The following is a 14,932-nucleotide window of genomic DNA, read 5'->3' on the forward strand; positions in this document are numbered from 1 at the left end:
TAGGCTTGTTCAGCGAGAAGGAAGTCCTTAACGAGGACGGCTACTACGCCAGCGTCGTCAGTGGCCACAAGCGCCTCAAGGACCTCCGCCGCGGCGACGGCTTGTTCCAACTCGCGGGGCAGGGGCACACGGCGTGGACGAGGGACCACCGCTCCAGCATCATCTCCCTCATCCTCGATGGGCACCGCGGGGAGCCCGCCGATATCTGGAACGGTGCTCATCTCCGCGCAGAACGGCGGCGCCTGGCGGAGCAAGGAGGCCGCGCAGCTGCGCTCCATGGGATACTTCACCAAGGAGGGCGTCCTCAAGGAGCTTCGCGTCATCGCCTGGCCTAACGACTGCAGTGAGCCCATCACTATCAAAAGGGATTCCCTCTGATTATGTATCTGCCTCGATTTGAATTTGACCTGACATTGAAGCGAAGCATATCACTGTTAACATCTCGCAGTCGACAACAAATTTTCAACATCAAAACTGAGGCTAGTAACTGAAGAAAGTGTACAAAAAAAAATGTTAAAAAATATAAATTTTATTTGCTAGTCCGCTAGCCGCGCCGTCGCCAAGCGTCCAAAGTCTTAAGTCGCGAAAATTCACGCGAGCGCACGCGCTATCTGATGTGTACTTCATCTTGGTACTACTATCTAGAAGATAACAAAATGCCCTCCTTATAAGGTGGTCATAACTTCTCTAGCCTAGCAAGGTGGGACTAAACATGGCAATGGTTCAACAGCCAAACAACCTACACTAGCTGGGTTTCACTATTGGGCCATGTTGTTCACTTGGGCCAAGCTAGTTTATCCATCGCTTGCATTATTGTTTGTCTGCCAGCAAGTAGTGTTGAAGCAGATGCATACTTTGAGAGCTGGTCCATGCATGCATTTTATATCCACGGTTCAGAGCCAAAGGTCAAATATTATTGCGGTTGTAAACTATAAGTGACCGACTACGTGATTTTTCAACTAGGTTTGTTACATGCCGGTAGCACTCTGTAGGCACCATTTGACATATCATTTGTTTTTTATTAGCTTAACAAATAATTAATTCTAATTAACTAAGTAGATCGCTGCTTTTTTAAATTGAATAATAGTAGTACTACCTATGATTTAAGGATTAAGGCATCCTCGTTTTACGTGCTTTTCGTTTGACTAAGAATTACTTTATAAATATATAAATATTGTTTGTATGAAATTAACATCATTAGAAAGTGCTTTTCAATACGAATCCAACGATACTAATTACATATAATATAACCAAGATTTTGTTGCTCAATTTTTATGGTCAAAGTTCGCCTTGGAATACGCGTGCGCCTTATTCTTTGGGACGGAGGTAGTATCATATAAGATCTGGGACGCATGGTGTTTTGGTACTAATTAAGCATCCTTCGTACAGTACTAATTAAGTAGCCTTATTATGCTCTCCCTCCGCATGCATGATTGTCGTCATACATGCCATCACCATGCACCCATTAATTCCTACTCCCACTTTCTTCCGGTTCTCTTGTGCCCACTGTTTCTATCCTAACTAGGAAATCAATTGAGAGGAGTTGCGAGATGGTGGTGATCCCCGTGTTTTCAGTTTAGACGCAATGTTCGACCTTGTCACCCTCGTCGCCCCCGCTAGGACCTACGATTGTGCCAAACCGTCGTTGGCTCACCGGCGGGCACCGCAAAGGCAACGTCATCATGCTCCCTTGCTCAAGTCGGAGTCAGAGCGTGTTTTGCAGCTGAATTATCACCTCATCAACCGCCGCCGACTACTCATCGGCCGCACCCTCGCATTTCCGCAGCTCAAGGACAAGCTCCTCATCCTCTCATCTATTTGTTTGATCCACATTTTATTCCCTCCCTGCAGAAAACTAGCTACTACATGTGCACCTCTCATCGAGTCTTCGCAAGCAAGGTTGACGAAAGCTAGCGGATTGCATGTGCCTAAACCACAATTACTTTATTATTTTGAGTGGTCTTAATAGTATTGTTATTTTTGCATGAAATGGTAGAATACTAGTTGTCGTTTTATGCGTCATTAGGCCGTCATGTGTTATGAGATCCTTCTTTTATGCCTGAATATGACTATTATACCTATTATTTCAAGCATCGTCTCATTGTCCGCATTATTATTAATTTTACGTGGCGGGACAACTATTGGCAGTTTTCCTGCCCATTTTCAACATCGATATTGTTTGGGTTTTCCCACCCAATATCGGTGACCAATGATTACCTAAGTAGGTATTTCCGTAAGTATTAATATTGAGGAAGATCGGATCCTCCATGCGTCACTTTGCGCCAGTGACCTAGATGGTGAAGACGAACGCCTCATTTTATTCAGTTGATCCACCATACGAACATCTCCTTCCCGGACACTAGATGGTGGCATGCAACTAGAAGAAAACAAGGGCATACCTTTGCATGTGGAGTGGCCACCGTACCCATCCCTACGCTCCCGGAACCAATAAGCCAAAGTCAGAAACTGAACCTCGGCCCAAAACTCATTCTCAAGTTGGTTCTCCATATTTGTTTCAAACATCGTGCCACCATAGACCAACCCTCGAAAGGGTGTGCTAATGCCTCCCCGATTGCCTCAAGGGCGCACATGATTGTCCGACTTTCAGAGGGTATTCTCCACATCTTCTATCTCCTACGTAGCCTACATATGGAAACTAGGATCCGTGAGGAGGTCCACGACAACAACAACCTCCTTCCTTTAGTCAGTGGCGAAGCCACGTTAGGACCCGTGTGGTCAACTAACACTAGCTCAACTACGTCTCAAGATACGAGAGGACGCGCATCTTTAGCACCATCAACAGCTACAACCATGGATCGAGAAACTCATCAATGATGGTGTATGCTCCATTCAGCCCATTGGTTGGTAAATCATGAAAGTATGAAGAGAACGGATCTTCGTATGAGGTTGCCCATCGTCTCAACGAGAGATGAAGCCATCCTTGGACGATTGTGAAATATGGGTACACCTAGGTATCCTAGGATGCCACCACGACGACAAGATGACGCCCGAAATAATAGGCAATGGCTATCATTTCATGCATAAAAAAGCAAGCCAATGTATCTCATGTTGTTGGGCAGAGGATTGAAGATGGTTAGTCAATGTTGATAGTTGGCTAGCATGCGTATCGTTCTGGTTTTGCCGTAGCGCCTCATTGTCCCGCACCCGCCTTGGCTTGCATGCTCGCTACCGCTGGAGTTGTAGAGCTTGAGCTGGTAGTAGTAGAGCTCGCTTTCCAGGCCACCTTGCCCTGGTTGTTAGGAATATTGTTACATAAACTCATCAGACGGCTCATTTTACAATTATTTGTTTTTTAGGAAGGCCCACCATGGATCCATTGCCACCGCTGTGTGTTGTCACTGTCGCTTTCCATTGTCGATGCCTAAAGAATCCCACACGGAGGGCCAAGAACCATAGTGCATACATCGCCACGTCCGCCGTCATGTACATCCTCCCCCCCCCCCCTTGTCGTGCCGCCGCCGACAACCGCCTTGTCGCCCAACTCACGTATGTCTCCACCTCACCCTGCTCAAGCCACACCTACACACGCCCACCTCCCTCGTCCCTACCTTGATACCCGTAGAGGACGGACCTTTTATGCTAGTTGTCTTCATGGTTGAGAGACCTTTTATGCCCCGCCAGTGTTGATGGATTCCATACCTTGGGTTTGCGGTAATGGAATGGAGAGTGGGAGTCACACACAATAATGTTCATTGTGGCGATTGGTGGCTCCACTAGTCAACTTTCGGGGAATCATTGCTAGCAAAGGCTGAGGAGAAGGTGCCAGAGATTCTCCCCCTTGTTCCTTTTGGTCAAAGGCCATGATGGTGTCTCCTAAGGAAATGAGCAGCGTCCCGGTTATAAATGAGTCACGAACCAACTTGATATCATATGAACGGCATAATGGAGCTTGCTGATGCGCACCTTGGGGTGGTCCACGCTAGACTTGATCAAAAAGCAATGGAGTGGCACATAGCCATGTCGTGCCCAACAACATACGCTCCATCGGGCCCGGATACACCAAGGCGTACCTCACGGCCTCTCTCTCTGTGGTGCAGATAATCATCGGCTCTTCATCATCGTGAAAGTGTCGATGCTATTTGGCCTATCTAGCATATGTTCATGTTGTGGCCGAATCATAGGCTACCACCCCACCGTACGCATGCATGCATGAGGCACATACCTTTCGGAAAATTTCCGGCTCCAAAGAAGGTCATCTAGTCCCCATAAACTGACTTGTGAGTTTTATTGACATGCTAATCATGATTCACTAGATATTGGCAGACCCCTTTTAGGGTCCTTATTTTATGCCTGGAGATAGCTACTATCATTTCATGTGCCATCTCGTTGTCAGGGCATCATTACTTTACACATTACATATCATTTCGTGTGTCTTTCTTACATCTCATGTGATATAGCAACCAAGATACAACAAGCTTGCTGGGACCGCAGCACAACCAAGCCCAAACAAAAAGAAAAAGAAAGATAAGAGAAACAAATGCCGACTACGGCTGAGCAACGAACACGAAAACGACTCGCAACCTCTGCGCCCTCCGGAACAGTACCACCACGCTCCTAGCAGCCCGAATCGCCGCATACCAAGCAACACCTTCAACAAGGAAAACAACGATGACGTCGCTGCTGCCCGGACTAGTCCTAGGGTTTCCCCCGGTACGCGGAGGTGGTGGGGGAGAGGTACACGCGACACCCTTCAGGAAGGAAAGACGGCACCCGCAGGCGTCGCCGCGTCGGTGTCGGACAAGCCGACAAGGATTTCTCCCGACCCACAATCCGAACTGCTCCACCCCCTGTCGTCCACCAGCGTACGCCACGGTCTTGAAGCCATCGTCGTCATCGCTCAAAGGTCACCAACGCGAGGCCTAGAAACAGATAAGGCGAGCGCAAGGTCGGATATAGTAGCAGCACAACCACGCGGGAGGGAACAACCTCCACCGCCCGAACTGGCGGTAGTCGACCGGACGTAGTAGCGAGGCCAAGTCAGGCCCGTACTGGCCCGTCCAAGTACTCGCCGCCACGCTGCTACTGGCCGGATGTGTGCCACCGTCGCCAACCCCTGCCACCATACATCCGCTGCTTCCAGGGAAACGACGTTGAGCCAGGGGCCAGAGGCCCACCCCAGCCCAGATCGGGCCCAGATGGGCCCAGATCTGGGCAGAGCGAGCGTCGCCAGCCAACCGGCCAACCCCGCCGCCCCGCACCAACGGCAGCGCCGCCGCGTCACCTCCCAGCCGACCTGCGGAAACCATGCCGCCAGGTCGACCGCCGCCGGCCGAATTGCACCGCCGCTGGCACCGCACGGACAACGCCCGGCGGCCCACGCTGATGGCGTAGGCAGGAGAGAGCTGGGGGGAGGAGCTGAGGGAAGGGGCTAGGGTTTTCGCCTGTCGCCCACCGGGGGGAGCGAGCGAAGCGGGGGGGGGGAGGGGGACGATTGGTTCTGATTTCGACAATTCGGTGACCGGGCCGAACCTGACCCCTTGCATCTTGACTTAGGATTCACTCCACTACCACACCTTTTTTCTGATTTTTTGGCGTAACTCACTCCATTCCGCGTCAAGCCGTCAACGAGTTAAACAAACGACAGTTTTTTTGACAGCTTTTGGTGGTATTTCTGGGTGAAAAATAAACACTTGCCTTCATGCCCAGCCCAAACAACTGCAGACAAAAATTATCATCTCTCGGCGCACACTAAACCCAAGTGAACACGAGTTAGCCACGAAAGATGGAACCTCACTGGAAATCAGCCAACATAAGAAAGGGGTGTGTAGGTACCATGGTGCATAGCAGGATTCATCCGTCCAAAAGCAAATACGTACAAGTCTGGAAAACCAAACTTTCGGAGGGCTTTCAAACAACATCTTGATCGCCTCGGTCGAATGAAGAAGGTATGGCTCTCCCTAAACACTTCCGATCCATGAAATCTCCCGAGTAAAATGTAGGGCGCAAACATCCGTAAACTACGTGCGGGCTGAAACTTGGGCGGGACTATTGCTGAAAAGAGGTGGGAAAGCTCCCAAAACTTTAACCGCACGTCATAGCCTCACAGAAATAGGCCGATAGACTATGGAATCTTTGGACAACCGGAAACTCTAGCACGCGCGGCAAGATGTACACATGGAATTTCGTGCATGCAATAGTGACGGTCGCAACATTAAAAGGACTCATGAAATACGGTTAATAGCTACTTTAATACATTGTTCTAGATGACTGAGATCCCCTGCTGGGGTTGAGAGGCAGAGCGTCAACCTCTCCCTTAGCCATCATCCTTAGCCATCATCCGTCATCCATATATATGTTATCTAGAAACAATTTCATGATTGACAATGATCCTCTCAAGAGAGTGTGTTTCTACGTAGTGTTCCGTAGCATGTGTATTCTCCTCAAAATAGGCTTTCGCCCCGCTATATTAGCATAGCAACCAACCGATACAACAAGCACACTGGAGCTGCAGCACAACCAAGTCCGAAAAGAAACACAAGAGAAAACAAAGAGAAAACAAAGCCGTCACCGGCAGCTTGACAAGAAAAAAAAACGACTCGCAACCGCGGCGCCCTCCGGAGAATGCCACCACACTCCTAGCACGCCGAAGCGCCGCGTATCAAGCAACACCTTCAACAAGGAAAGTGACGATGACGCCACTGCTGCCTAGACTAGTCCTAGGGTTTCCCCCGATACGCGGAAGGGATTGGGGAGGAGGGACTACCGACGCCCTTCAGGAAGGCAAGGCGACACCCGTAGGTGTCACCGCGACAGTGTCGGGCCTGCCGACAAGATTTCTCCTGTCCACCAACCCACAAACCCGGACGATTCGACTTTCTCCACCAAACTTGCCGCCCACCAGCACACGCCACCGCGATCTTGAACCATCCTCGTTGTCTCGCTGTGGTCGTTGGAGCAGGGCCTAGACGTAGAGACGAGAGACAGCCGGGTCGGGGGTACCAGCACCTCAGCCGAGCGGGAGGGAACTACCTCCACCGCCTATGCGGTAGCCGACCGGACATGGCAGCAAGGTCAAACCCGCACAGCCAGACCCAAACAGGCCCGCAAAGACCCCACTACCATGTTACAGCAGGCCGACCGGAGCACCGCCGCCACCCAGCCACCGTCATCGCACCTACTCCACCTCCAGGGAGCACCACCGGCGCGCCATGCGCAGCCCGCCCGCCCAGCCCCTTCGGGTCCCGAACTGGGCCCAGATCTAGGTCGAGCAGGCCCTGCCATGGCCGTCCGCCTGCGCTGCTCCGCCGCCAACGGCCGCGCTGCCGCTCCTATACCCACCTGACGCACGGGTTCCACCTGCCGCGCTAGACCGCTGTCCGCCGAAGTGCACCGCCGCCCGCCAAGGTCCCCACGCCCCCAGCGCAGCGACGGGTAAAGACGACCCCGCCACCGCCGGCACCACCCAGGCAAGGCCTGGCGGCTCCTGCCGACGACGGCGGCAAGGGGGGAGCGCCGGTCAGGGAGAAGGCGCGGCCCGGCCGCCGCGGGAGGGGGCGGCGGCGTGGGTCGCGGGAGAGGGAGGGTTTTTTTTCTTCCTAGCATGTGTATTCTATGCGTGAGGGAGCGAGATTTGGTCTAAGATTTTTCTTTGGTGTGTTTTATTAATTGGGCATCCTTGTATTGGCTCATTCGAATCTCCACTGCACACTTAAAAAAAGATTGGACAATCCGAAACTTCTTAGTGTGGCGGGAGACGTACGCATTAGAGCTAGTACCATGCCGTACCTGATGCGCATGGGATACCCCTGCTTGTGAAGCAAGTGCCATTTCAAATATCTGTAATGCCTTCAATTATTCTCTAAGCATAATGTATTTAGTTTCGTAGGTGAGCCAATTGTTTTAGTTACACGCAAGAGGGAGAAAGAGAGACAAGAAAAAAAAGAGCAAGCTGGTATGTAGCTTGTGCCGGATCAATGTGGTTCAGTTTTACATGTATTATTATACGCGTCTGAGAAAGGAAGAAAAAAAGGCTGAGCAGGTGTACTACGTACGTACCTCTGAGAAAGGGAAAGAAATGCTGAGCAGGTATATGCATGCCACGATTGTTGTAGATGCACAGATTGGCGTGTGATCAAAACTTAGAGAAAACGAGAACAGTTGATGCCAATAGTTTAAGAGGTTAAAATTGTATTAATGAGGTAGCATAATAATTAGCAAGCATTTAAGGAAAAACAGTAGTAGGATAAGAGGTATTAGGCCGTTGAGAAGCGAGGCGCTTTTGCATTGATGGATTCCAGGAGTCAGACGAGACCTAGCCCAGTGAGAAGAAGTTCGATCACTTTAGTTTGTTTGGGCTGACCTGATCGATCCCGCTCCAGATTTGGCAAAATCAGGATCAGGGCCAGTGGTGCCTCGGCCTGTACGGCCGTTAGCTTCAATCCTTCATTCTCTTTTCAATAAGAAAACAATCTCCTCTAGCTTAATTAGCATGCAGAATTGAAAGGAGAAAACTTTGCCCACACATAATTTAGCTAACTCGTACGAAACAGAAGCATGGCGTAAGGATGGCCAAGTCCAAGAGCACAGAGGCAGTAGTTATGATAATTGATCAAGGGAAAATTTCGGCATAACCTTCCCCTTTTAGGAGGCTAACGTGACAGCAAGCAAATTCACAAATAAGAGGTTCACGTGACAGCAAAGCTAACGTGGCATTCCAAACAGACAGCCAAGCTTAACCAGACAGAAATACAACTCCAGGCCTTCTAAAGCTCTACAAAACTGAGCAATCTAAAGCAGACAGGGGCGCATAGACCAGTCAAAGAGGTTGTCCAAAGGAGCCGCGGGGGCTAGGCCAGGCCGCTCGCCCCTCCACTCCTCCGCACCATACATAAAGTGAAAGGATCCATCCTCAAGTCTCTCAATGGAGAGAACTGTGCCATATGTTCCCAGGCTTCTAAACCTTGCAAGTAAGAAACATCGTATATCAGCACAGGAAAGAAAATGCAGTAGCATTGCGAATTAAATCAGTACCACAAGAAGTGAAAGCATGATACAAATAGCAGTTGAATCCATAAAATCTGGCAGTATTAAAAAATGATCTAGATAATCCCAGGTATATCTGTACACAGCGGGGTGTTTGAGCGCATAAACATAGCATTTGAATTCAAATGACATTGCATTTGCATGGGATCATGAACCACTGACAAGTCAGGCCAGCAAAGCCGCACCCATCCAAAGAGCAGTGAAAAGGGTTACTTGGTTTCATAGACCAGTGCCTTTGTTCGCTGGTCTATAAATTTGGGGCCTGCCTCTACATGTCATAATCAAAGATGAAATGTGACAGAAAAAAGTGTCAGAGTGGACTGCCTGCCTATCATGACCAGCAGCAAACAGAAGGACATTGGCAAATTTAGATCAGGGGATTCATCCAAGTGAATAATGCATGGACTGGACCACAAGGTTACTCGTCACTGGACTACTGAACTGAAAATGCATTCGGTACAGTAAAAAAAAATTTACCATAGGCATGCGGAAAGAATTCGGTTCTATATCTGAGCGAAATGTCGATGTAAGAAATGTAAGTCTCCTTGCTGTTTCCCAACTGTGAAGCAAACATATCAGAATCTTAGTAATGGAGAATGCATGGTGCGCAGCATGGTAGTAAAAAAATGGAACCTTGATTTCGACGGAAGAATGGGAGAGGCCCCCAGTAGAAGAAGGGTGTGGCAGTAGGCCTTAGTGGACGCCAGCGGCAGCTCCAGATGACGGCAGCACCACCAGACTTGTTATTGGTCTTCTCATTGTCTAAAAGCCCCTGCAAAGCGAATTGGGCAACAACCATGAGAACATGTTGAGTAGTGCCGAATTTAGGAAATGAGAGCGAGTCTCCAACCTTGCTCTAAACTTGGCCAAGAACCTCACGTGCCTTGGCACCTTTGGCAGAGTGCGCACCACCCTGTAAGGCAGGGTGCTGACGCAGCGATGAGCTCCTTTATGTCAAGCTCGAAGCTTCCTCCGCGCGGCGTGGAGGAAGACGCGGGGAATTAATGGGATGTAGGAGAGGTCCGAGTTGAAGAAAACAGACAGGGGCAACTCGGACGCTGGCAGCGCCATGAGGAGCTGTGGTGGACAGCAGCAGCAGTAGCAGCACCGGGACAGCAGGGCCATCTCAATCTTCTTGTGTATTTGGTTGAAGTTGTAATGAAGCTACAGGGTGAACCTATTATCCAAGGAGCACTATTGTTGGTAGGTAATAAACGAAAGATTAAAGTGGAGGAGAAAGCAAAATGCAGATTGACATGGTCCGTACTGAGATGGTTAACTATAGCTAGGCATGTTGAGTGGAGCATCGGTGATGCAACAAGCTAGATGGCAAGGAAAAGCAGGATTTTATTCGGCAAGGAGGTGATGATTTTGCAAGCACATGTAGAAGCCGTCGCGAATCTGAAAGTGTCGTCCTAGCTAGGTTCCAAAATCGCAGTGCAGTGCAGCGTATTGGATTAGATTAGTTCTAGGGTTGGTTGGGGATGCAGTGGAGAGGAGAGGAGAGGTTCCTGACCGTCGGAGTCGGAGTTGGAGCGGCGTGGTGGAGGAAGACTTACGCGGGGAAGGGGATCCGGCGGGGGGTATGCAATATCCTCGTGGATGCGGCGGGCGGACCGCCATGGCCTGGTGCTTGGTGGTGGGCAACAGCCCCTCCGGAGCGAGCGCGAGGCGGTGGGCGAGCTCGACGGAGCGCCGCGCAGGGATGCGCGTGCGCGCGCGCCGGCGAGCCCGCCGCGACGGCGTCGGATGGCTAGGGTCTGCGGGAGAGGAAAGGAAAGGAAAGGGGATGAAGTCGATGGTTTGATTTGGATTTGGATTTTTGGGCTTCGTTTTGGTTTCCAGTCCATGTGCGCAGCGGAAGGAAGAAACAGGCGCTGACACGTACGCACGCACCGGCCGGCCCATGGGTCGTGTTCGCGTGCGTGCGTGCGTTTGAGGGTGGAATCGATCCGCGTCCTGTGTATGTGTTGCACTGGAACTTCTCACGTGAGCAGCCCAGTACTAGCTTGCCAGTACGTGCCCACTTCCCTTCATCTTCACTGCTGAATCGCAGCATACATACAGTTGGCATGAACCACCTACATCATTGCTTCATGGACCAAGCCAGATTGCTCAATCGTAGTCTACCAACACAGATCGACTTAAACAAACAACAATGTCTCTTCCAAAGGTTCCCACAATGGTGGTGGTGCTCCTACTGGCCAACCTGCTAAGGAGTCCGTGTATGCAAAACCGAGCAACGCCTTGAACACCTGGGCATCCATGTCGTGTATGTGCACCGTGTTGCCCTCCTTCATGCCGCCAAAGAGCATCGCGCTGAAGACCGGCGACCGGGCGGCGAGCACGCACCGGTGCGCTGCGAAGGTCTCGCCGGCAACCTCAAAAACCACGTCGGCGCCCTTCTCGCTCCTAAGGAGGTCGCCAAGGTGCTGGTGAAGGTCAGATGGTTCCACGGAGACGAAGGTTGGAGGAGTGCTCTCGGGCAGATCCTCAGCCTGGTAATCGCTGATGACGACGATATCGCATCTGACCGTGAAGGAATCATCATGGAGATGCTCCGACTCCTCCAGGTCTTCCCTTTTGACGAAACTACTAGTCCCCCAGCCCTGCAGACAAGTGTAGTTGTTTACCGTTACGGATGATCCTAGTGATGGAGCTTGGCCCTTGACCTCGCCGGCGAAAGAGAACTTCTGCTGCGCCTTCACCGCCTTGAAAACACTGTCCTCGAGAACAAGGAACAGGGATATGTAGTCCGCGTCCTCAGCGCTGCAGCCGTTGGGGTAGTAATCGATGTGCCATCGATGTCCGCCAAGGTCGAAAGAGCGGGATTCGATCTTCTGTCCGGTGGGGACGTCCTTGGTGAAGGAGTAGCCGTCGATCTTCAGCAGGTGGTGCCCGCTCCACGTAGGGGCGACGATGGCGGAGGCGGACGACATGGTGAGCCTACTGACGGAGATGGGATTTGTAGCTTGTCAGCCGCAGATCAGTCGCTAATTCCGGCGGCAGTGCTGCTATTAGTATGGTATGGCTAGCGCAGAATGGAGAAATGTTCCTTTTGTCTTTGAGATGAAGAATGGAGGCGACTGAACGATACTTGCTCCTACTGCAACTTGTTTATATTTGAGTAGAATCATCTCAAGCGATGACTTTCTTTTTTTTAAAGGGAAAATCATGTGGGAGGGAGGAGCATTAATGGGCCCATTACTCATACTGGAGAGGCAATCTAGCTGGCTACCATTAAGAAATGGTTTTGTTAGTTCTCAACTACTAGCAACTTGGTGCTTAATCAACTGCTACACCTTTCGATTACATCATGATTCTTGCATATGAGTTGCAAATTGAATTGCAACTATCTTTTTTTTGTTTGTGACTCCGCCTCGAAGAGCTCGATGCCGGCTGCCGAAATGTTTTGTTTCCTCTGTTTCCGAAATGGTGCTTCTGCTGAAAGAAAGTTTCGATCATGGCGGTGGTGCTCCTACTGGCTAGCCTCCTGATGGTGGAGGTGGTGGTGTCTAGCGTTGTCTAGCGTGGATCCTCTCGAGCCGGCCCAGTAAAACTTCAACATACTAGTCTTCTACTCATACATCCTTTTGAGCAGCGTTATGACTAATCTCACTATATCTCTGTCTCAGTTTCATCCTTTCCGGTACCAGCGAGGCAGCGACACCGCACCGGAGCGCACTGGCCACCTCCACCTGGCAGGCCGCGGCTCCGACAAGATCACCGTCGCCCTGCACGGTGACAACCTTCACGTCCCCCGGTTTGCCAGCCACGACGGAGCCTGGCATGCCTGGGCCGACGACCTCCACGTCCTGACGCCCCCGACGCCGAAGAGCGACGACGACGGCTACTACGCCAGCGTCGTCAGCGGCCACAAGCGCCTCAAGGACCTCCGCCGCCGCGACGGCCTGTTCCAACTCGCGGGGCAGGGGGCACACGGCGCGGACGAGGGACCACCGCTCCAGCATCATCTCCCTCATCCTCGATGGGCGCCGCGGGGAGCCCGCCGATATCTGGAAGACCATGTCCTGCGCGGTGCTCATCTCCACGCAGAACGGCGGCGCCTGGCGGAGCAAGGAGGCCGCGCAGCTGCGCTCCATGGGATACTTCACCAAGGAGGGCGTCCTCAAGGAGCTCCGCGTCATCGCCTGGCCTAACGACTGCAGTGAGCCCATCACTATCAAAAGGGATTCCCTCTGATTATGTATGTGCCTCGATCTGTCATCTCTTGCCATTGAGCCGATCACTATTCGTTCTGTTTTCTTCCGAGTATCTCTAATAGCTAGAGCTTGCTGTAGTTCACTACTCCACATGATTAGAATATTTGATGTTGAATCGATCCCCTTTAATTCTTCCCGCAATTATGTTGAAACGAATTCAGAAGTTACTTAACCGCTCCAATACTTGCATTTGTTCTCATACAAACAGCAGCCATGGCACAAATACAACAGCGCAAACTCCTGTCATGGGCCAACTGCTCCAGCCATGTGCAGCTGCTGGTCTTCAGTCAAGCTCAATTGTCCATGTTGTGACCAAGCAGCTGATGCAGAGCACAATTTTGGACAACAACCGTACAAAATTTGGAAGTAGAAAATCTGAAACAATTGTTAATAGTCAAATGCATACATTGGACATCAATCGAACAAAACAAAAGGTAATCCAGACTACGGTTAGTAGGTTGGTTGGTTGTGGGAATAGCTAATCCCTTCAGTCTTATTACCTATTGAGCATTGACATCAAAAAGAAGAAAACAAAAATAACATCAAAACATCCAAACAAAGTTCAATAAATATGGAGTTATTTTGTGGAACTCAAAAGAATCTGTGCTTTGTCTTATGAGTAAAACCATGAAGGATTAATATCATGAGAAGGTCAATAAGAGAGAAGAACTGAAGATATGGCTTCAATACAATATCAAAATGGACTCATATGTTGAGTTATGGTTGATCAAGGCTTAAAGCAAGCAATCGAGTGAAGAATTTATAGATCATGATAGAGCATGAAGATTACCATTTCATGACTCATGGTGAACCCCAACATTGGCCTTGAGAAAGTTGAGATTTCTGCGAGCATGGGATTGAGTGAAGAGCTCACTTTGTTTTCAAGACATCTTGTAATGAGAGGTGAAGTAAAGATACAAGGTTGCCCAAAACGGGGTGCAAAGGTTGGATTTGGGTTGATCAACACACAAAGCATAAATGATGTACCGTGTGGGATGAAATGTGATCTACTGGTACGATAAGGAATTGTGAATTGCACTTTACAAAGTAACTCATAATCTATGTGTTTGGTATTTCCACGTGAGTTAGGTATCTTTTCAAGGGTTTGCATCAAAATAAATATACTACCCACTATAACTAGTATCAGTTATTGCCTTAAAATTAGTATACTACCCTTATAAAAAAAACTGGGCTCAGGAGCCAAAACGCTGCACTAGGTCAACCCCCACTCTCTCTCCCTCACTGAATCATTCTATCTCTCCTCTGTGCTTCACACGAAAAACTGAGAAAGGTCCTATCTATATCTATCACTCAAAGTCAAAAGTTTATCACATGACCCCAAAGGAGATGTGAAAGCAGCCTCATACATGAGACGTCACGAAGCCATCCAGCAAAAAAATTGTCTCAAAAGAGAAAACATAACCAGGTAATTAAGTCAAACCAACAAAAGTCTTTTGCGTTTTGCGTTTTCGCGAGTACATATAACCTTTCTTTCTATCTATCAATGCATCGAAACGCAAGTCTTTTGCGTTTTCGCGAAAAAATTAAGTCAAACCAACAAAAGTGTGAAATGTAACATACCATTGGCTGGCTGCCAACAATTGGCATGATCTACAGGAACTTCTCTCGTGAGCAGCCCAGTACAAGCTTGCCAGTACTGCACCGTAGTGCCCACTTCCCTTCATCTTCACTGCTGAATCGCAGCA

General features: G+C 49.9%; 1 protein-coding gene across 1 annotated transcript; it reads right to left on the reverse strand.

Moving 5' to 3' along the window:
• Nucleotides 1–11,147: 11,147 nt before the first annotated feature.
• Nucleotides 11,148–11,944, reverse strand: LOC124661306 (BTB/POZ and MATH domain-containing protein 1-like). The gene is made up of 2 exons (XM_047199174.1): nucleotides 11,763–11,944; nucleotides 11,148–11,714 (listed from the first exon to the last, which is right to left on the reverse strand). Exons 1-2 carry the CDS (start codon nucleotides 11,940–11,942, stop codon nucleotides 11,148–11,150), a joined length of 747 nt encoding a protein of 248 aa, XP_047055130.1. The 5' UTR covers nucleotides 11,943–11,944.
• Nucleotides 11,945–14,932: the final 2,988 nt, after the last annotated feature.

The sequence above is a fragment of the Lolium rigidum genome, chromosome 1 (genome assembly GCF_022539505.1).
Source record: "Lolium rigidum isolate FL_2022 chromosome 1, APGP_CSIRO_Lrig_0.1, whole genome shotgun sequence".
Classification (NCBI taxonomy): Eukaryota; Viridiplantae; Streptophyta; class Magnoliopsida; order Poales; family Poaceae; genus Lolium; species Lolium rigidum.